Below are 18,398 nucleotides of genomic sequence, written 5' to 3'. Positions count from 1 at the left end.
TAAAGGCAAGAACTTTATTTGTCTATCCAGCCTAGTTAGCTAGAGTTACAGTCTAAACAAATGAACACTTATTTGGTGTCTTTGGTAGAGAGGCACAGAAATGACTTCCATGTTGGCTCACATGGTTCTCGACCTTTCACTCACTACACTGCAATAAGAGAAACCGACAGTCATATTGCAAACACTGTATGTGTATTCATCACTATGTGTTTTCAAGCAGCATGGTATGCAGTGGCAGTGCAGCTGTCCACGGGGGAAAGTGAGAGACTAACGCTTGGTCCACTGCAGAATGTGTCAACAACTACTGTCCAGAGGTCCAAACAGATGTCATACCTTTTTGGTAAGCTCCTGACATTTAATCTAGCCACACCATCATGCTGAAACTTGTACACAAAACCTAATGGGAAGATTCAGTGAAATTTACGAGCACATTCATGTTCCCAAAGTGATCAACTCCCCCATGAGCCCATGACCTCATCTCTAGCTCCACCCCTGTGAACAAATTTTATATCTTTGTCCCTTAAAACAGCCAAATCAGTTTAATCCAGCCATGTTCATTTGACTTGAATATTACTGAAGTTCAATTAATATTAATAATCCTTCCTTTAGTCATCCTGCTGTATTTAAATACTTCCAGACTCTACTCATTCAATCCTTAGACCATGTCTGTCCTCTAGTGGCTGTCAGAAGTTAAGCCACATTTTTTCAGACAAAGAGGGCTGGATCCACTAACCTTAATCCTCCGGCAAACTATTTACAATTTATTGACAATAACACACCTATAATTAATTAATTAACTAACATTAAGTTGTTTGGAGGAAGACTATCTATAACCGCACATGTATTAAAATTCTACCTGCGCTGACAACAAATTATAACTGTATATTTAGGAAATCCTTGAAACAAGGGGACCTGGAATGTGTTATTTTAAGTAAATGTATGGAAAAGGCCATAGTCAATCATCTTTCAACATCTCTCAGTGAACGGTTTGATCCTCTTCAGTTTGCATATAAGAAGGGCAGAGGTACTGGAGCGCAACATTGACACTGATGAATACTGTAAGTAAACATCTACAGCACTCTAAGACTTATGCTAGACTTTATTTATAGATTTTAGCTCAACTTTTAATTGTATGCAGAAATGTACTCTGATCAAGCGACTTTGTGATATATTCACCAACAGCCACATTATACAGTGGATTGAAGAGTTCCTTACAGACTGGCCACAGAGAGTGAAGTCCAGTAGTATGTTCTCTGATAAAGTTATCTTGAATTCAGGAGCACCTCAAGGCTGTGTACTTTCACCTGTTTTGTTCTCTTTATATACAAATGAAATGCAGATTATGAATTCAACATGTCAATTGTCATGTCATTGTCAATTGATTTCTGACTCAGTGTCAGGAACAATTCCTGCGCAATAACCCAGTAACTGTCTCTAATCAGCCACCTGTTTACTGGCTATCACCATCATTTATTTATTCATCATTCTCTATTTCAGAGCTGTTCATACTGTTCATATTGTCAAATTGTATATACTGTATACCAAATCCACCTACCTCAAGTCCATAACACCTGCAGATAATATTTATTCCAGCATTATGTGCACTCATCACACTGTGTACATGTATGCATGTATGTGTATGTGCACTTGTATATCACATCCACCTGCAACATGTACATAATAATAACAATAACAATAATAATAATTTACTCCTGCATACTTTGCACTCTGCTCATTGCACTATTGTCTCAATCTGCCTGTTTTGTTTATAGTGTGTATATATATATATGTGTTCTCTATACTGTAGCCTGTGTTTGATTTTATTATTGTATTATTGTGTTATTGTATTAGTAAGCACATCGTGAGCAATGTACAATCCAGAGTCAAATTCCTCGTATGTGTACACATACCTGGCAATAAAGCTGGTTCTGATTCTGATATTGAAGAGCTCACTAAGTGGTGTGAACTCAGTGCCCTCTCTATTAATGAAAAGAGGACTAAAGAGCTAGCGATCATGAGACACCACAGTGCCTGTCCAGATTTGTCTCCTGTTTTGATAAGCCTGTTGAGATTGTTGAGGAGTTAAAATATTTAGGAACCATTTTTGATTGTAAATTTAATTTTACACCCAACACAGAGTACATTTTTAAAAAAGCAATGCAGCATGTATCTGATCCGGAAATGGGACTCATACAACATAAGCAAGAATATCTTAGAGAGTGTTTATCGAAGTCTCATCAAAAGCATTCTAACTTTTAATATATGTACATGGTATGGACACTTCGGGGGCGAATGACAAAAACAGATTGTGCAGAATCACAAATTTGGCTGTTAAGATGAAATAGCAGAAACATTTGGGATGTATATATAAAACGCAGGTGAAACATAAAGCTAGACAAATTGTATCTGATTCTGTACAATCCTTATTCAATGAATTTATTAAATTGCCCTCTGGAAGGCGCTATAGAGCAGCTGCAGCAACTAAGAACATTCACAAAAGCCTTTCATACCAAATGCAATCTCTCTAAATTCATAAATATGTCCATACACTAGAGTCCTATCCGTCAGGGTCTGTACTGTGTTATTTATTGTGTTTTTGTATTGTGATTTTTTTAATGGTGTGGTTTTTAATCAGCCTGTGAAGCCAAAGACACATTTCCACATTTGTGGACAATAAAGACATTTAATTGGTTGACTGAAATGAAACTTAAATTACTGAACGGCAGTGGGAAACAAACTAGGAACATGGTGTTCCTGTGAGACCAGATGTGGGAACAATCCCAACACACGCAAGTTGACTCTGCACCCAAACAGCGGCGTGGCGTAGCCCCGGTTTTGTTGTGAAGACGGAAGCGATAGGAGGACTTCCCTCTGGCTAATTCATTCCTTTTTGGAAACAGTTAAAGGAATACCCCGCCGCCTGCTCAGACATGTCTACTGCGTACAAAAACAGGTGAGACGCATCAAAACATTTGTTCTTGCATGGGATGGAGAACACACGTACAGTCAAAAACTGGTGGTAACGATACATCATTTATTGTAGCAGCTAGCATCCTAACAGCAAAACTGGTAAGCTAGCAGCAACAGCAGGTCAGCTAACCAAACATAGACTGAGTTTAGGTTTCAGGCAAGAGTTGCAAAAACATACAATTCGTACAGGCGGATATGATCTTGCTCAGTTTAAAACGTCCCATTTCATGTCAAAAACAGCGAACCTTTGGGGCGTTTTACAAGTTAACTAATACAGCAACTTCTTTGTTTTAAGTAGCTACGCTAGCTCCCTGTTAGCACATCAGCTGATACATCATACTTCCTTGAGCCCTAACTAATCATCATCCAGCGAGCTATATTAGCTGACAGCGTGTTTCTGTCAGTGCAAGGGTGAAAATAAATGTGAACTATCTCCAGTTAAACTGTTGTTCTGCCGTTAGATTAGCTATGACAAATTAACCAGAACATGCGTCCTTGTAAAAACGCTTTGGGCTCAGTTTAAGAATGTTTTAATCCATTTCTCAGTGTAACGTTGACATAATTAACGTTACCCTAACGTTACCTCACTGGTGTGTGGTAAAATATTGGCTGAAAAAGTGGATGTAATCTTTTTTTGTTTTGGTTTGCATTATATAGCGGTAACATTAGTTACAGCAGTATAAACACCTTCCTATGGAGAGCAATCCAGTGTGTCAAACAACACAATACTGCTGGACTGAGTAGAGTCCATGTCTCATGGTTGCGGTGCTGTCAGGACAAAATTATAAAAAATAACTTTAAAACACTTACACTATATGTCACATCCATAATGGTTGACTTAAATGGCAAATCCTCTTTTCATGTGGACCATGTGCTCACATTTCTGAGATAACATTATTGTCATAATAGTAAGAGGTGTTTTGTCAGGAAGCAGTAATTCAGATACAGTTGGCTCTAACTCAGTGGTGTTTCTTATTCAGGATACAGGAATTCAAAGGAGCCTTGAGTGAGGAAAATATAAACCTGAAGACACTGAGGGAGCTGTGCTTCAATGGTAATTTTCACACCTTGATGTTTTTTGTGCTCACAACGTTATTGTAGATATTTTATTGTTCTGGATTTGACCGTCCTTTTCTTTATTCTTTATTCAACTCAGGGATCCCATTTGAAGGAGGCATACGAGCACTTTGCTGGAAAGTAAGTTGCCCTGCCTCTATATAAACTTTTGTGACACATTGGACCTCTTGCAAGAACATTTTTGTATTCTTCTTTTGTATTGTTCATATGAGAGTTCCAAGTCAGATACAGCAAACCCTGTTAACTACACAAACTTATTGTGAACTGCTCTTTTCCACTTGGTCATTGGCATAATGGACACCCCCAAACTGCCATATAAGACTACCTGTTTGACTCCATTTGTGATAAATTAGCAATGTAGGTATATCAGAGCCCCCCCAAAAATGAGAAAATATTACTACTGCTGTACTATGACAGAAATAAAGAAGTTTGACAAGAACTTAGATGCCAAAAAAACTTAGTTTAAAAAAGTGAAGAGTTTAAAGTAAAGGTTAGTGGGTTAGAACAACAGATTGCATGAGTTGGTAGGGTTGAAGGTGATGATTATGGACAATTTGTGGCATAACTATAAATGTATAGTTAAAAAAAGAATTTAGATCTAAGTTGTAAATAAAATGCGACATTTTAAGATTTTCCTGTGAAGTGGCACAGGTGGACGTGCAAAACAATGTGATCTGTGTTCCTGACTCGTGATTGTTTTACCCTCTTTTCAGATCCTTCTTAATTATCTACCTCTCGATCAGACATTATGGGAGTCTTCCCTCAAAAAGCAGAGGTAAGGACAACATGTTCAATCTTGATCAAAGAGCTTGTGGGGTTGGAGACTTAAGCTTCACTGCTTTACTTTTATTTTGTGATTCCTTTTTTGTGTCACGAGGCAACCACAAAATCAGCTGCTATCAATCAGTATAGCTGACGACATTAACTAAATTTCAGCTGTGAGTCACCAGGCCGGACACTGCTTAGTATTGTAGTCTCTCATGGTGAAGCTAGCTTGGAAGATCCCACCTCTACTCTACCTACCCGCCTCTATTGGGCAACAGAGAAAAAAACACAATGAAGGGACATTTTAATAGATTCCTTCTTTTTTGCCGCTAATTAGGGCTGCAAATAACAGTTATTTTTATTATCAATTTGCTTCAGTTAATCTATTATTTGTTCAGTCGGTACAATATCAGAAAACTGTTACAGATTACAATTACCCAGAAGACCCTTCTACTTCAGATGTCTTGTTTTGTCTGGCTGCAAATCCAACCCCCCCCCCCCTGATATTTCAAATAATATAAACAGCTCATGCACACGTGTTGTGAGTAGGCTCTGTGCAGACACGTCACGTGCCTCCCGTTATTTTACCAGGGCACCAACTTCGGCTGGACAATAAAACAACAACAATAATTATCGCAAGATCTTTTTTTTTTTTTTCTTTTTTTTTTTTTTCAATAACAATATAACAAATGTTCAATAAATATTCAATAAATGTTTGATTTTATTCACTTGTATCATACACGAATTAGGACTTATTATATAAGTAGATATACAGTTTTATGGTGATAACATTTTTGGCCATATTGTCCAGCCCTAGCATCGACCAATCTACTGGGCATGTGTGGAACGAGTCCACCAAGCTGACTCCAGAAAGTAGTCCATGGTGTCCTCAGCTGTCTGTGTACGTGTCCGCTCCGAAGTATATTCGAGCCTTAATAATGAAACTTTGGGACATGACAACAAAGTGGTCAGACTCTAACGGTCCAGGGCCCTGTTTCAGAAAGCAGGCTTAACAAACTCTGAGCTTATCCCTGAGCTCTGAGATGACTGAGCCTGAGATGTGAAAGTTTTCGGTTCCAGAACAGCTGATCAGAATTAGTTCTGAGTATGTTGTCTGATGAAAGCGCCTGCGTGGGGATGGAAAAAAAGCCATCATCAATGGAGCTCCGATACTACAATTCACCATGACAACGGGTAAATAAAGGCAGAGCCTCCATTTTAATCGGTGGAGCTATAAATATGAATGCTGCCAACATGATAGGCTCTAAAACGCAGGACTGGAAGAAGGATCAATACATTAACATTAGTGCTTCTTATACAGCTTTCTTAATGAATGAAAAAGTGCTGGAATTCTCCTACAGCCCATTACTGTCAATTTTAAATAGGAAGGCTATATTTAATAAGCTGTAACCTGATAGGACTAAATGCCTGTGGCAGTTGGCTACCTAAGACACAGTTTACTCATGAATCTGTGATTGTAAAGTCACAGTCACACCCAGTAGGCTTTTTTCCTTGTTTTTTTTTTTTTTTTGTAAAATTTTAGAAGTCTATTTTACGTTAATAAAATCTTGCTCATTTCGTATTTTATTAATGCTGTCAAAACACATTCAGAACAAATGCAGCTAATAATGGAAAAACTCACTTTTAAACTACTACCTGTTTGTTTCAGCTGCACCACAGTCATCCTCACTCAGAAATAGTCACATTATCTCCAGCATGATAACTATAGGAATGTTCTAATCAGTGTCACTACAATATGAATGATTAGGCAACTGTTCATTGATCAGTTTTCTAGGTTAAATATTAGTTTAAACTGCAGTAATGTAGCCCACAGTAAGTGTTTCAGTGCAACGGTCTGAGTCACAGTGTTATTCCTAAAGAAGGACAGATTTTATTCTGTGCTGAGGATAAATCCACGATGTGCCAAGATAACTGTCTGTCCTCGATGACGGATTGATCATAAAAGCAGTTATGTTCAAGATCATGTTTGGGTAAGAAACTAATAGCCTATCTAACTGGGATTGTAAAGTTTTTTTTAAAGATGTAAATATGTTCAGATATGTGTTTTGATATCGACAGAATGATTGAGGAAATGAAACGGCGTGTCAGACGGCGGCCTCAGGCTTCGCAGGAGGGGAGGAGTTAGAGAGGAACTGATGTTTTTCCAACTTATCCATCAGTTGCCGGAGTTACTGATCTAGTGTTTATCTGATCTCGCTCTCTGAACCAGAAAACCCAGAGTTTCCCTCATCTTGGGCTGAACATACTCACAGTTTTGAGTAATCCCTCTGAAACGGGGCCCTGATTATATTGTTAAAGATTCCAAGTTGTGAGGGATAAAATATAGGTGTATTTGATAGAGATGACCTGCATTCTAGTGTTATCCATGATGTACTTGTATGTTTATTTATATTTCATGTTATTTCATTTAAGTTGATCAGATATGAAGATACTGAGATTGATGTTGTTTGTTTTATATGTGGGTAAATGTGTTTTGTTGTTTTGAATTTGTTTCTGTGTTGTGTGCCTCTGCTGATGTGAGAAGTAAATATGGAGACTGTATATATTGAAAAATCACAATAAAAACTATAATCTCGAGGTATGTTTAAAGTCGTCACTTCTTTCTACCATTTTTACCCCATTTTTCTCGCAGGGAGGAGTACTCCCAGTTCCTGAAAGAAATGATCATTCAGCCCGGGATTGCCAAAGCCAACTTGGGTCTTTCCAGAGAAGATGTGACTATGGAGGACCATGTGAGTCAAGTCTCCTTTGTTCTGCTGATTCAATGAAGCGACATGCTATGTGGAGTAGAGTGTACCTCAGTGACGGTCCTATGGCTGCGATCATTTGTCAGGCAGTGTGCAGACAGGTGATTGTAGACTTTAGACTGTGCAACACTCATGTTGTGCCTATCATTCAGCTTAGGCATGCAGACTGCTTCTACAAACATTTGTGAAAGAACGGGTCGCTCTCAGGAGATCAGTGAATTCAAGCGTGGTACCGTGATAGGTTGCCACCTGTGCAATAAGTCCATTCGTGAAATTTCCACACAACTAAATATTCCACGGTCAACTGTTAGTGGTATTATAACAAAGTGGAAGCGATGGGGAACAACTGAAACTCGACCAGTAAGTGGGAGGCCACATAAAATCACAGAGCAGGGTCCGTGCATGCTGAGGCGCACAGTGCACAGAAGTCGCCAACTTTCTGCAGAGTCAATAGCTACAGACCTCTAAATGTCGTGGCCTTTGGAATAGCTGAAGAACTGTGTAGAGAGCTTCATGGAATGGGTTTCCACAGCTGAGCAGTCTTACTACACCAAGGGCAATGCAAAGCGTGGGATGCAGTGGTGTAAAGCACGCTGCCACTGGACAATAGAGCAGTGGAGACGTGTTCTCTTGAATCACGCTTCTGTCTGGCAATCTGATGGACAAGTCTGGGTCTGCACAGAGTCCTGACCTCATCCCCTTCGAGATGAATTAGAGCGGGGACTGCAAGCCAGGCCTTCTCGTCCAACATCTGTGCCTGGCCTCACAAATGCGCTTCTAGAAGAATGGTCAAAAATTCCCATGAACACACTCCTAAACCTTGAGGACAAACTTCCCAAAAGAGGAAGCTGTATATAAATAAAATGAAGAGAGACAGAGAAGAAAGCTAGTCTAGTCAAAACTGGGGCAATAATGTAATTTCATGTGTCTTTGTTTTATTTGATTTGTTTCAGCCTCTAAATCCTAACCCAGACAGCAGGTGGAATAACTACTTCAAAGATAATGAAATTCTACTACAAATTGACAAGGATGTAAGGTATGATCATTTTATACGTATTAATTTGTTCTTGCTAGTATGTCAATGTAAAAAGGAGCGCAGCCTGTCGTTGTATATACAGGATGTAAGAAATATCATTCTTTCTATCTTTTTAGGGGGTTCAGAAGAGCCCAAAAAACAAATAGCTAAAGCTTGTAAAGAAGTGGACTCTACAGGTAAAATGTGACAGGAGTGTGTTTGCGTGTTTGCAGGCGGCTGTACCCAGACATGGCGTTCTTCCAGCGTCCTACAGAATACCCGTGCCAACTCATCTTGGACCCTCAGAATGATTATGAGACTCTGCGTCGACGAGTTGAACAAACCACCCTGAAAGCACAAACTGTAAACCGCAACCGCAGCGGCGTCACCAATGTAAGTAACTATTAATGTGTGTAATATGTGCTCGTGGTCGGTACAGGTTGGCTTATGGTTACATGGTTTTAGGGACTATTAAATGTGTGTATGTCCAGAGGAAAAATGTCAAATTGTCGAGTTTACAAATTCCAAGCTGAGTTGGAACTTGTCCATCACACTAAGTGCAGATGTTACGTTACGCGCAGTCCTGTTGCTTTTAAAGTGGGAACAGACTTGCTGAGGTCAGGTCAAGTGCTGAAAGGACCCTATTGTCCTGGTACACACAGCGGAGAGGAAAAGCTGGAAGAGAATCCATGTTCCCTGGATGTAGCGTCTCAGAAAGCTGACTCTGTGTCACATTGAATTTATGCAAAATCCCACTACAAAATCAACTTTTATAAATCCGGATTGTTTGGAAAAGTAACCTAATCAGGAGGGTCATTCTGAGGTCTTGAGCACTCTGGACCAGGTTTTCATTAAGGGCCGTTGGATTTGCAGTCTAATAATACTAATGGTGCTTATCATGAGTTATTTCTTTGTGAGAACAGAAATATACACATCAGAAGCATTAAAGTGCTGCACAAACTGCTCAGTCCTGATGAGGCAGGTGACATCTGACATCACCAAAACTGTCCACTCAGTGAATTACCTGTCAGTCTCTATAACTTCATGTTTAAAGCTCTTAGTTCGTTTGCAAAAATGCCAGTATGAACAGGTAATGGGCCAGAACGAAAATACAACAACAGATAATTTTTACCCTTGTTCAGGATCAGATTAACCACCCCGCGGGGCCTGGAGGTAGAGCGGGTGGTCCACCGATCACAGGGTTGGCTGTTCGATCCCCAGCTTACTTGGGAACAGTGGTGCTTAGAGCTAAATGCTGATGTCAGCATGCTAACATGGTGTGAGGCAGAAGTTGAGAAGAGGGAGACACATGTAAAAAGCATTAAAGAGCAAAACCCTCTTTACTCCTAGCATCGATCATTATCAGGACACTGGGTTTCAGGTTACTGCTACTTTTACACCAAAACAGTGATTTTGACTTACCTACTGCTCTTTTCTTCTTTTTTTTTTTTACATTATACTCTGTGGTCAACTAAATTTGTGCTCCCAGGTCAGCTCCCCTGGAAAGGCTTTGAACTTGTATCCATCTAATGAATATGAGGTGCTGCCCAATGGGAGTGAAGCACACTGGGAGGTGGTGGAGCGGATCCTCTTCATCTATGCCAAACTCAACCCTGGTATTGCCTATGTACAGGGCATGAATGAGATTGTTGGGCCAATTTACTACACCTTTGCCACGGACCCCAACAGCCAGTGGAAAGGTTGGTAACATTTGTATAGAAACCCCCCCCCAACACTTTGGATGTTTCACACACAGGAAATAAATATAAGGCCTCTGTCTGCTTCATTGTTCAGAGCACGCTGAAGCAGACACATTCTTCTGTTTTACCAACCTGATGTCGGAGAACAGAGACAACTTCATCAAGAGCCTGGATGACTCTCAGTGCGGCATTACCTACAAGATGGAGAGCGTGTACTCCATGCTCAAAGACAAGGACCTGGAGCTCTATCTCAAGCTGGTAAGGTCAAGTCTTCATTCCCACTTCCAGCTCACTCTCTGCTCCTGTCAGCCAGCTATGGGGGTGTGTTGAACTGATCTCTAAACGCCAGTAATTCCATTCAAACCGCATGTTGTTAACTGTAACCTATGTCCACTGGATGTAGCTACGTCATGCTCTTAACGGCTGCACCGCAGTTGCCGGAGCTAATCGCAGCCATTATAGTCAGTGCTTGTGAGTCCACCAGACGCGGCCGCAGCTCGTCCCAGACAGGGCTCTCTGCTCCGCAGTCTGTTTTTGACGAAAGCTACATCAAGCAGCACAGAGCAGATCGAACTGGACAGGAAGTCAGACACAGAACGGCACAGAGAATCCGGTCAATTTTCAAAATAAAACACCCTGTGCAGACTCCCAATCATAAAACTACAATAAACACGGTTAAGAAAATAAACAATGTAACTACGTAGCCTACTTAATCATATTAGAAGCACAAAGTAATGATTACCAAATCAACAAAATCAACAAAATCAGCAAAATCAGGCAGGCAAAACACTCTGATTCTGAAATGCTCCCTGTGGGATATGCAGCTATGAAGACGTCAGGACAAAACCAAGTGACGGAGAGCTGACGGAAAACCGTAGCACATTATTCTGTCAATTCATTTCTTGATTAATCAATTAATAAATATTAATAATAAATGTAAATCTGCAGAAAACTGTCAAAAATGCCCATCACAAGTTCCTGTAACGTAACACCAGATAACCTCTCTCTCTGTGTTTCTCTGCAAAATGCTAAAATGGGTCGCCAAATACACCTGGGCAGCCGTTAATAAACCTTGGCAGCCCAGCTGAGTAAAGTTTGTGTTTGGGGAAACACTGCCTTTGTAAGACGTTCCGCCACACCGACGTCGTCGTCCATCCTGATGTTTCACTGTAGGTGTCGTCAAAAAATCCTCACAGCTGAACCAGAGATTGTTAATTACCCAACTGCTTAATCATCAGAACAGCTGTAGATTAATTCTTTCAACTAATCGTTTCTGCTGTAATATAAATCCCCATATTTACTGGTAATTTACTTTTACAATGTATTTGGTGTTAGAGTTTAATTGTTATTGACTTTGTCATAACAGATTCTGTACAGCAAAACTAGTCACGGGCAACAGCGTCTTCTAGTGGGACTCGAGGGTGAACTGCTTAGAAATTGGTGGTCAAAGGTTAACGTCACTGTGACATCATAATGTCCCTTTTTTGGCTGTTATTCAACACCATAACTCAGGAACAGAGGGGCAGATTGTGAACACATTTCACAGCTGGTCGGACACTGAATAGGTGAAACTCTTGACACAAGGTCATTGTGACCTGAAAATAGGTTTTTAGCTATTATAATTTAATTTAATTTAAAGTAATTTAAAAATGAATTGGGCGTTTCACATGTTGACTGGAACCACATTATGAGTAAACAATAACCAGCACAGTACAGGCACTCCATCTCATCCATTCTGGCTTTCACTTCCTGCCTCATTCTGAATGTCGAGCGTCATCGTAATCACATGACATGCATACAGTGTATTGGCTAATACCGCTGCAACTAACAACTATTTTGATAGATGATTAATCTATCGTTTATTGAAACGAATCATTGACTATTTGGATTACGAATGGCAAAATTACACAATGCCTCTTATTTAGCTTTAAATTAAACTTGAGGTTGTTTTAGGCATGTGCTAATTAGCAGTGAAGACAATAAAATGAATACTGCTTTAAAAAGAACCTGTATTAATGAACGTTTCTGCTACAGCAACAGAAAGTTCCATTGAAATCCAGTCCACGGACCAAACGGGTCTACAGTGAGAAATAACTGTGTGCAGCACTGATCAGAGCAGTTTACACGCTGGTAATACAAACTGACACTATATTTATACAAAGACAGGAATAATTTCATTGTTATATTTGCCGAATTCACAAGAGGGGGCCAATAATACCGATGCTGTAGTAGACAGCGTTTCACAAAGTTTGTAAACTTTCCCCTAACTCAAAGTTAAAGTTTAACTTAAAGTGTTTTTTTGTTTTTTAAGAAAGTATGAACTTGTCCTCTAATCTTGAGCCCTCTGCAGCAACGTGTTCTCCAGCTGTAAACGTCGCCATGAGCGATGCATCGTTAATGATTGTAAAGTCAGGGCACATCTGGAAAGTGAACAGGATCGTTGTGTGTAACAATTATTTGTTACTCTCAACGCCATTAACTATTCACTGACCGACGTCCTCCAGAGAGCTGACGTTGCGTGCCTCCTCTTCAGGTGCTCCAGCAGAAATGACGTGCTCCCAGGCCAGGAGAGGTGCAAATGCCACACTACATAACCTTTTTGGCTAAAAGCGAAGAATCGGGTTTTGTCGACTATGCCGATTATTTGTTGCACCCCTATCGGCTAATCTAGCTAATCGTGATCCTGTGAGTGAATGAGAGAAGATTTGCATCTAAAAATGCCAGGGGGAAACAGAAGCAGCACATTTTGTGTAGCTTTACTCTATAAGAATCCAGTACATGTGTACCTGTTAATACCCTTCTTTTATCAGTTCAACAGTGTTTATTCACTGGAATCATACATTTATCATCAATATAATGATAATTTCCATTTAGCCAAAACACACATATATATATTTGAGTCTGGACAGAAAAGGATGTAAACTGCAACATCGCTGGTTGGAGGAGGCTACTACTCATATATGTAGTGAATAACCCCCGGGCAGGAATTCGAGTTTGCGGTTGTAATTAGTGAGAGAGAGGAGGAAGAGGAGGAAGAAAGCAAGAGATGGAGGGAGGCTGACATTCTGAGCCTGGTAAAGGATAGGTTCACAATTTTCCAGGTCTGTACTAAAACGGTTTCCTCTCTTCCCCCCCCCCATTTATCTGTCCACACAGGAAGAGCAGAACATCAAACCCCAGTATTTCACCTTCCGCTGGCTGACCTTGTTGTTATCTCAGGAGTTCCTTCTGCCAGACGTTATCCGTATCTGGGACACCCTGTTTTCTGACCAGGAGCGATTCCACTTCCTCATCCTGGTCTGCTGCGCCATGCTCATGTGAGCTTCTCAGATTGTGCTTCCTGTCCTTCTACAGCAGCGATACCACTGACTCTTCATGTCAATCATGCTTTCTGTTGACTTCTTCTGTTCACAGACTCATCCGAGCTAACTTACTGGCAGGAGACTTCACAGTGAATATGAGATTACTGCAGGTAAGGCTTTTTATAAACTTCATATGAAGACGTACAGTACAGCTGATGTTTTTACCTTAACTGACTCACACGGAGTGATTTTTTTTCTTTTTCTTTTACTGATGTTCATTTTAGGATTACCCCATCTCAGATGTCCACACCATCCTGACCAAGGCCAAAGAGCTGCAGGATAACTCCTAACCTGTTGACTCTTTTCCTCCTACCTTTTCTGCGCCGATGCGGTAGGTTGGAGGTTAAACGTTCAACAACATTGTCATGTCAAACATGTTTGGTGGAAGGACTTGATCAATGAAGAGCCTGGACAGATGTGTTGGGGGAAACCCAGCATACTTCTTTTTAACTTGATGTCTGATGTTTGGTCAGTGGGGACTGTTGTGAAACCTTTGAGGACGTGCTGAAACTATTCCTTCCTCAAAGTGGGGAGGAGATGCCACTTGATGCATTATGGGAAAAGGCTCCTCTCACCGCCATCTCTCCCATGGAGACTTGTGCTCAGATAATGATGTTTGCACTGAACATCTGAGGGAGAGGGAGCCACTTGAGTCCTACAGTACACTACCGATCTCAGTTTGTCCTGAAACATACTAGAAATCTTTAACAAGAGCCAGGAATTTAACAAAGATCCCACTGTATCCTTATATGGAGTCAGATTGAGCAAGTGTTTAATTGAGCTGGGTTGAGCAATAGCACGTGTTTATTCTTTAAGGTTTGTTTTTTAAACGTTTTTAATGTAAGAAACATGTATGCCTTATCTGTTTAATGGTTTGAAACAGGAGACAGTATTTCTGGGTAGACTGATGCTGAAAGAATATTTTATGAGTAACCTTCTTAAAAGCATTATTTATTGAGCGTTACGTCTCAGCAATGCTTTTGACCCACTGACAATGTAGATCATTTTATTTTGAAGAACAAAATGCTTACTTTCATTTCATCGTGCAGCCCTGTGCTGCAGAATCCATTTACCTTGTATTGAAAGAAGGGCAAGAACCATCAGAGCAAATGGTGGTGCTTTTCACACTGAACACTACTTGCTGAGCTTTTTCTCCAACTTGGGTTTACACATATCTCTACAGTAGTTTCATTACAATACTTCTATCATGACCAGTCATTAATAGTGTGAGTATTACATCTATTTACAAGTCATACTTATAGTTTCTGCTGTTATATAATACGATGCCAATACGTTAACAGATTTGGTACATACACCACAATTTTACTTCTTTTGATACTTTATAAAACCCTTTATTCTACAATAACAAAAGAAGCCAACTGCTGTAACGGCTGACTGAGATTTTCCCTAAAATAAAATGGTCTTGAATTGACATGAAGATTTAAATTGGAGATGGAAGTAAAAAGATTACCATTCTGACCAGACTTTTAATGGCTGACAGTTTTCAATACTAGGATACATTTTGGAATGCAGAAATAAAATTTCAGATTTGATAGCCAGCCCGCAGCTAGTGAGTCTTCCATTTGTTGGAGATGGAATGTGACATGTATGTTGTTTCTAACAAAGATGTTGCCATTGAATGGGAGGTTATGGCTAAAATATTTGATTTATTGAGAATGGGCCAAACTAAACAACAATCTTCGTCTTGTGCTACTATCAAAAACAACACACCAAAAAGACCCTTAGCAGCTATATTGAATGTTATTTTCTAATAACTGTACAGCGTGTTATTAAATACGTCACATCTCAGAAACACCCAGTACATCCTTACGTTGTGTCAGTGCAACTCACATCAGTACTTTAATAGGGCTGCACGATTTGAATAAAAAAAGTCATATTGTGATTATTGTGGACAAAATTGCAATTTGCGATTCAATTATAATGGAACAAATGGAACTATGAGTCTACTTGCTTAATTGTCAAAGAATGCACGAAATACTGACATTTTGTATGTAGATTTCTCAACTTGATCGAAGTTAAACAATAAACAAGTTGTGATCAAGTTGGACAGGCTAGAAGCAGCAAATATTGGCACACTGGCACCGGCTCCATGTCCATCTGTCTAATGCAGAGTCTCTATCCACAACCTGGAGGAGGAACTGTTTCATTTCTGTGGGTTGTTTTTATTCATCAAATCCTTGTGCAAGCAAAAGGCTCTACATCAGTCTCTCATTTGTTAATACTGAGTCCTAACTTGTTAATGATCATTTTGTTCAACATTTAATGATTTACTGTAGCACGTCAAACTTTTTGTCCTGCCCCATCCAGCCTGTGATTGGTCGGTAGATTCTTGTCTTAAAAGTTACTGTCACACTGCTCAGAAAAAGATTGCACTTAGGTCTATCTGTTTTTAGGGGCACAGGTGAGAGCCTGGTGTGGGCGGAGATAATGAGCAGACTGCAGCGCACACACAGAAGAGAGCTCACACACACTTATTCTGTTTTATTAAATCGCACACTTTTTGTGGTTATGTAATCGCACATGACGACATCGCGATTGCAATCAGACCAGTCGTGCAGCCCTTTACTTTAATGATGGATGAGTCTAAATATCTGTTCCAGAAGTATGTCATAATATTTGGTTGTTTATTGAAGGATAACATATCCTGATGACTAATTGATATTTTTTGATGATGAGCATGAAAACCTCTACCCACTCTTTATTCTTTTAGCAAAGCTAACAGATAAAGCGGAATGACAGTGGAGTAGCATGACTGACCATTATTGCTGAAGCTCACACAGGCCTGCAATTGATTGTTTTTGAAGAAATAAAACCCTCTTTTACGATAAATAAAATGCATAAATAGCCCAGGGTTGACGGTGCAGATTAACTTTTGGTTAAGCCTGATAATGCTCAGTGTGAACACCAGCACAGCTCAACAGATCATATCATCTGATCCATGTGGCAGACTGATAGAGTATAGATTATAATTTGAATGTAAATGTCTTAACTTAAATCTGCCACTGCCGTAATATCCAGTCACAAGCTTGTATGTTCATCAGTGCGGAAACAGAAAAAGCTCAAAATATACTGGTGAGATCCAGCTTATTGAATCATTGAATGCATACTCATGAAGATTTTGAAGAAATGAATCGGCATTCGGCTGTAAGCCAAGAATGAAACTCAGAAGTCCTTGCTGAAGAGGTCAACTCGACTCACTCTGTGTCACCTCTACTTGTAAAGTACAGGATTTTTAAATATGATCCTGTCTGTTTTTTCTGCTACCAAAGTTTAAATCTTACCATCCTGTACAAAACACACTACTGAAATGTAGTCTTTATTGTTGTTGATGTGTGGAAGCTGTTTACTTTTCACGAACAGTATGTAACGATGCAGTGCTTTTTAAAATGTGTTGATGAGCTGCTCAAAGAACACATTTATGTGTGTGTGTGTGTGGGGGGGGGGGGTGGTCAGAAGTGCTCTTTCATAAGAACTGAAAAGGATCTTCTAGACTGTGTTAAATTAAAATCGCTCAACATCTCATAACAGATCAGAAATGGTGTCATTCTCTGTTGTCATCAGTGCTTCTCCTGTCAAATACTGGATGGCATTTGACACATTTTTCTGAGATGTTAAAAATATCAAATCACTATTTGCTTTTGATTTTAAATCCAGTATATAAGGACTGTTGGATACCAATTTATCAGTCCACTGGTGACAGCCCCTCACACTTTAGGATCTTCTAGTCAATAAAATGTAACCATCAAAAACTATTCTCTCTGGCCATATTTCTTATTGTCAATAAATTCCATAAAATAGTTTAACACTTTCTGACTTCCTTACCCCATCTGTGACTCTCATTATCACTAGCCAGCAGACCTGTCCTTCAAAATAAACAAAATAACTCACTCTAGCTGCCTTTGGATGGATTTAACTTTGTGTAATAGGTTAATCTCTTATACCTAAATGACCCCTAGGCTTGTGCCATCCTACACCTTAAACTGCAGTGAGACAGATCTAATGTCTGCAAAAGAGGAGGCCAGATTGATTATAGTTCTAAAAATAAGTGGCTAAAATCCCCTTACCGCCACAGACCTTTTGCTGCTGCAAGCAGCATTTCCTCCTACTTAACATTGTGAGAAAAAGTAATCGTAAATAATCAACCTTTTCAATTGTACTTTAGCTAGATATCTATATGCAACCACGTATAAAAGTAGAATATGTTCACTTTGAAAGAGCAAGAAAGACCAAGCATTCTAAGACCAAAACAAAGATTTTTTGCATTTGAAGGTATTTTTTATCACGTGCAAAAGTCTGTGAATATTTTTTGTGGGACTGTCACTAATTGATGGCATCCACATGCTCCTCTTTGTAATGTATATTTATTTCTATCCTGATGAATGTGTGTGTGTTTTGGAAGGGTGATGTTCACTATACTCGTTATGTCTTATGTCAGTTATTTGCATGGTTCCAATTTTGTAAGCACATTTTTGTAATGTTGCCAGTGTTAAGACTTGTAGATATGTTTTTACATGTTTGCAGATGTGCATTAAAATGAATGATGGTATAACTCAATCATCTTTCTTTGTGAAGTGGTGTAAGCATTACTTACCAGCAGAAAATAATTTGGAAAATGCCTAATGAAATATAGTTTTCTAGGACAATTTACATAATATTTTGTACAAATACATGGTCTTTTTTAGAAACCTGAAGACACACACAAAATATGCCCCCACTGCTG

The 18,398-nt window shown here is 39.5% G+C and overlaps 1 protein-coding gene across 2 annotated transcripts; it reads left to right on the top strand.

Moving 5' to 3' along the window:
* The first annotated feature begins 2,724 nt into the window (after nt 1-2,724).
* tbc1d13 (TBC1 domain family, member 13) lies at nt 2,725-18,232 on the top strand. 2 transcript variants are annotated; one of them, XM_038733349.1, is made up of 12 exons: nt 2,725-2,953; nt 3,951-4,024; nt 4,127-4,167; nt 4,761-4,822; nt 7,466-7,565; nt 8,534-8,616; nt 8,829-8,988; nt 10,085-10,295; nt 10,390-10,553; nt 13,452-13,612; nt 13,710-13,767; nt 13,882-18,232. In XM_038733349.1, the coding sequence occupies exons 1-12, from the start codon at nt 2,931-2,933 to the stop codon at nt 13,945-13,947; spliced, it is 1,203 nt and encodes a 400-aa protein (XP_038589277.1). In that variant the 5' UTR covers nt 2,725-2,930; the 3' UTR covers nt 13,948-18,232. The 2 variants fall into 2 exon arrangements, with proteins under 2 accessions (XP_038589277.1, XP_038589278.1); XM_038733350.1 differs by lacking the exons at nt 2,725-2,953; nt 3,951-4,024; nt 4,127-4,167; nt 4,761-4,822 and adding an exon at nt 6,491-6,803.
* The last annotated feature ends 166 nt before the right edge of the window (nt 18,233-18,398 follow it).

Source organism: Micropterus salmoides, unplaced genomic scaffold (genome assembly GCF_014851395.1).
Source record: "Micropterus salmoides isolate LMB-PRFRI ecotype aquatic unplaced genomic scaffold, ASM1485139v1 Ms_hic_scaffold_20, whole genome shotgun sequence".
In the NCBI taxonomy this organism is placed as follows: Eukaryota; Metazoa; Chordata; class Actinopteri; order Centrarchiformes; family Centrarchidae; genus Micropterus; species Micropterus salmoides.
Note: the sequence above shows the minus strand (reverse complement) of the source record. Positions and strands in the feature narration are given on the sequence as shown.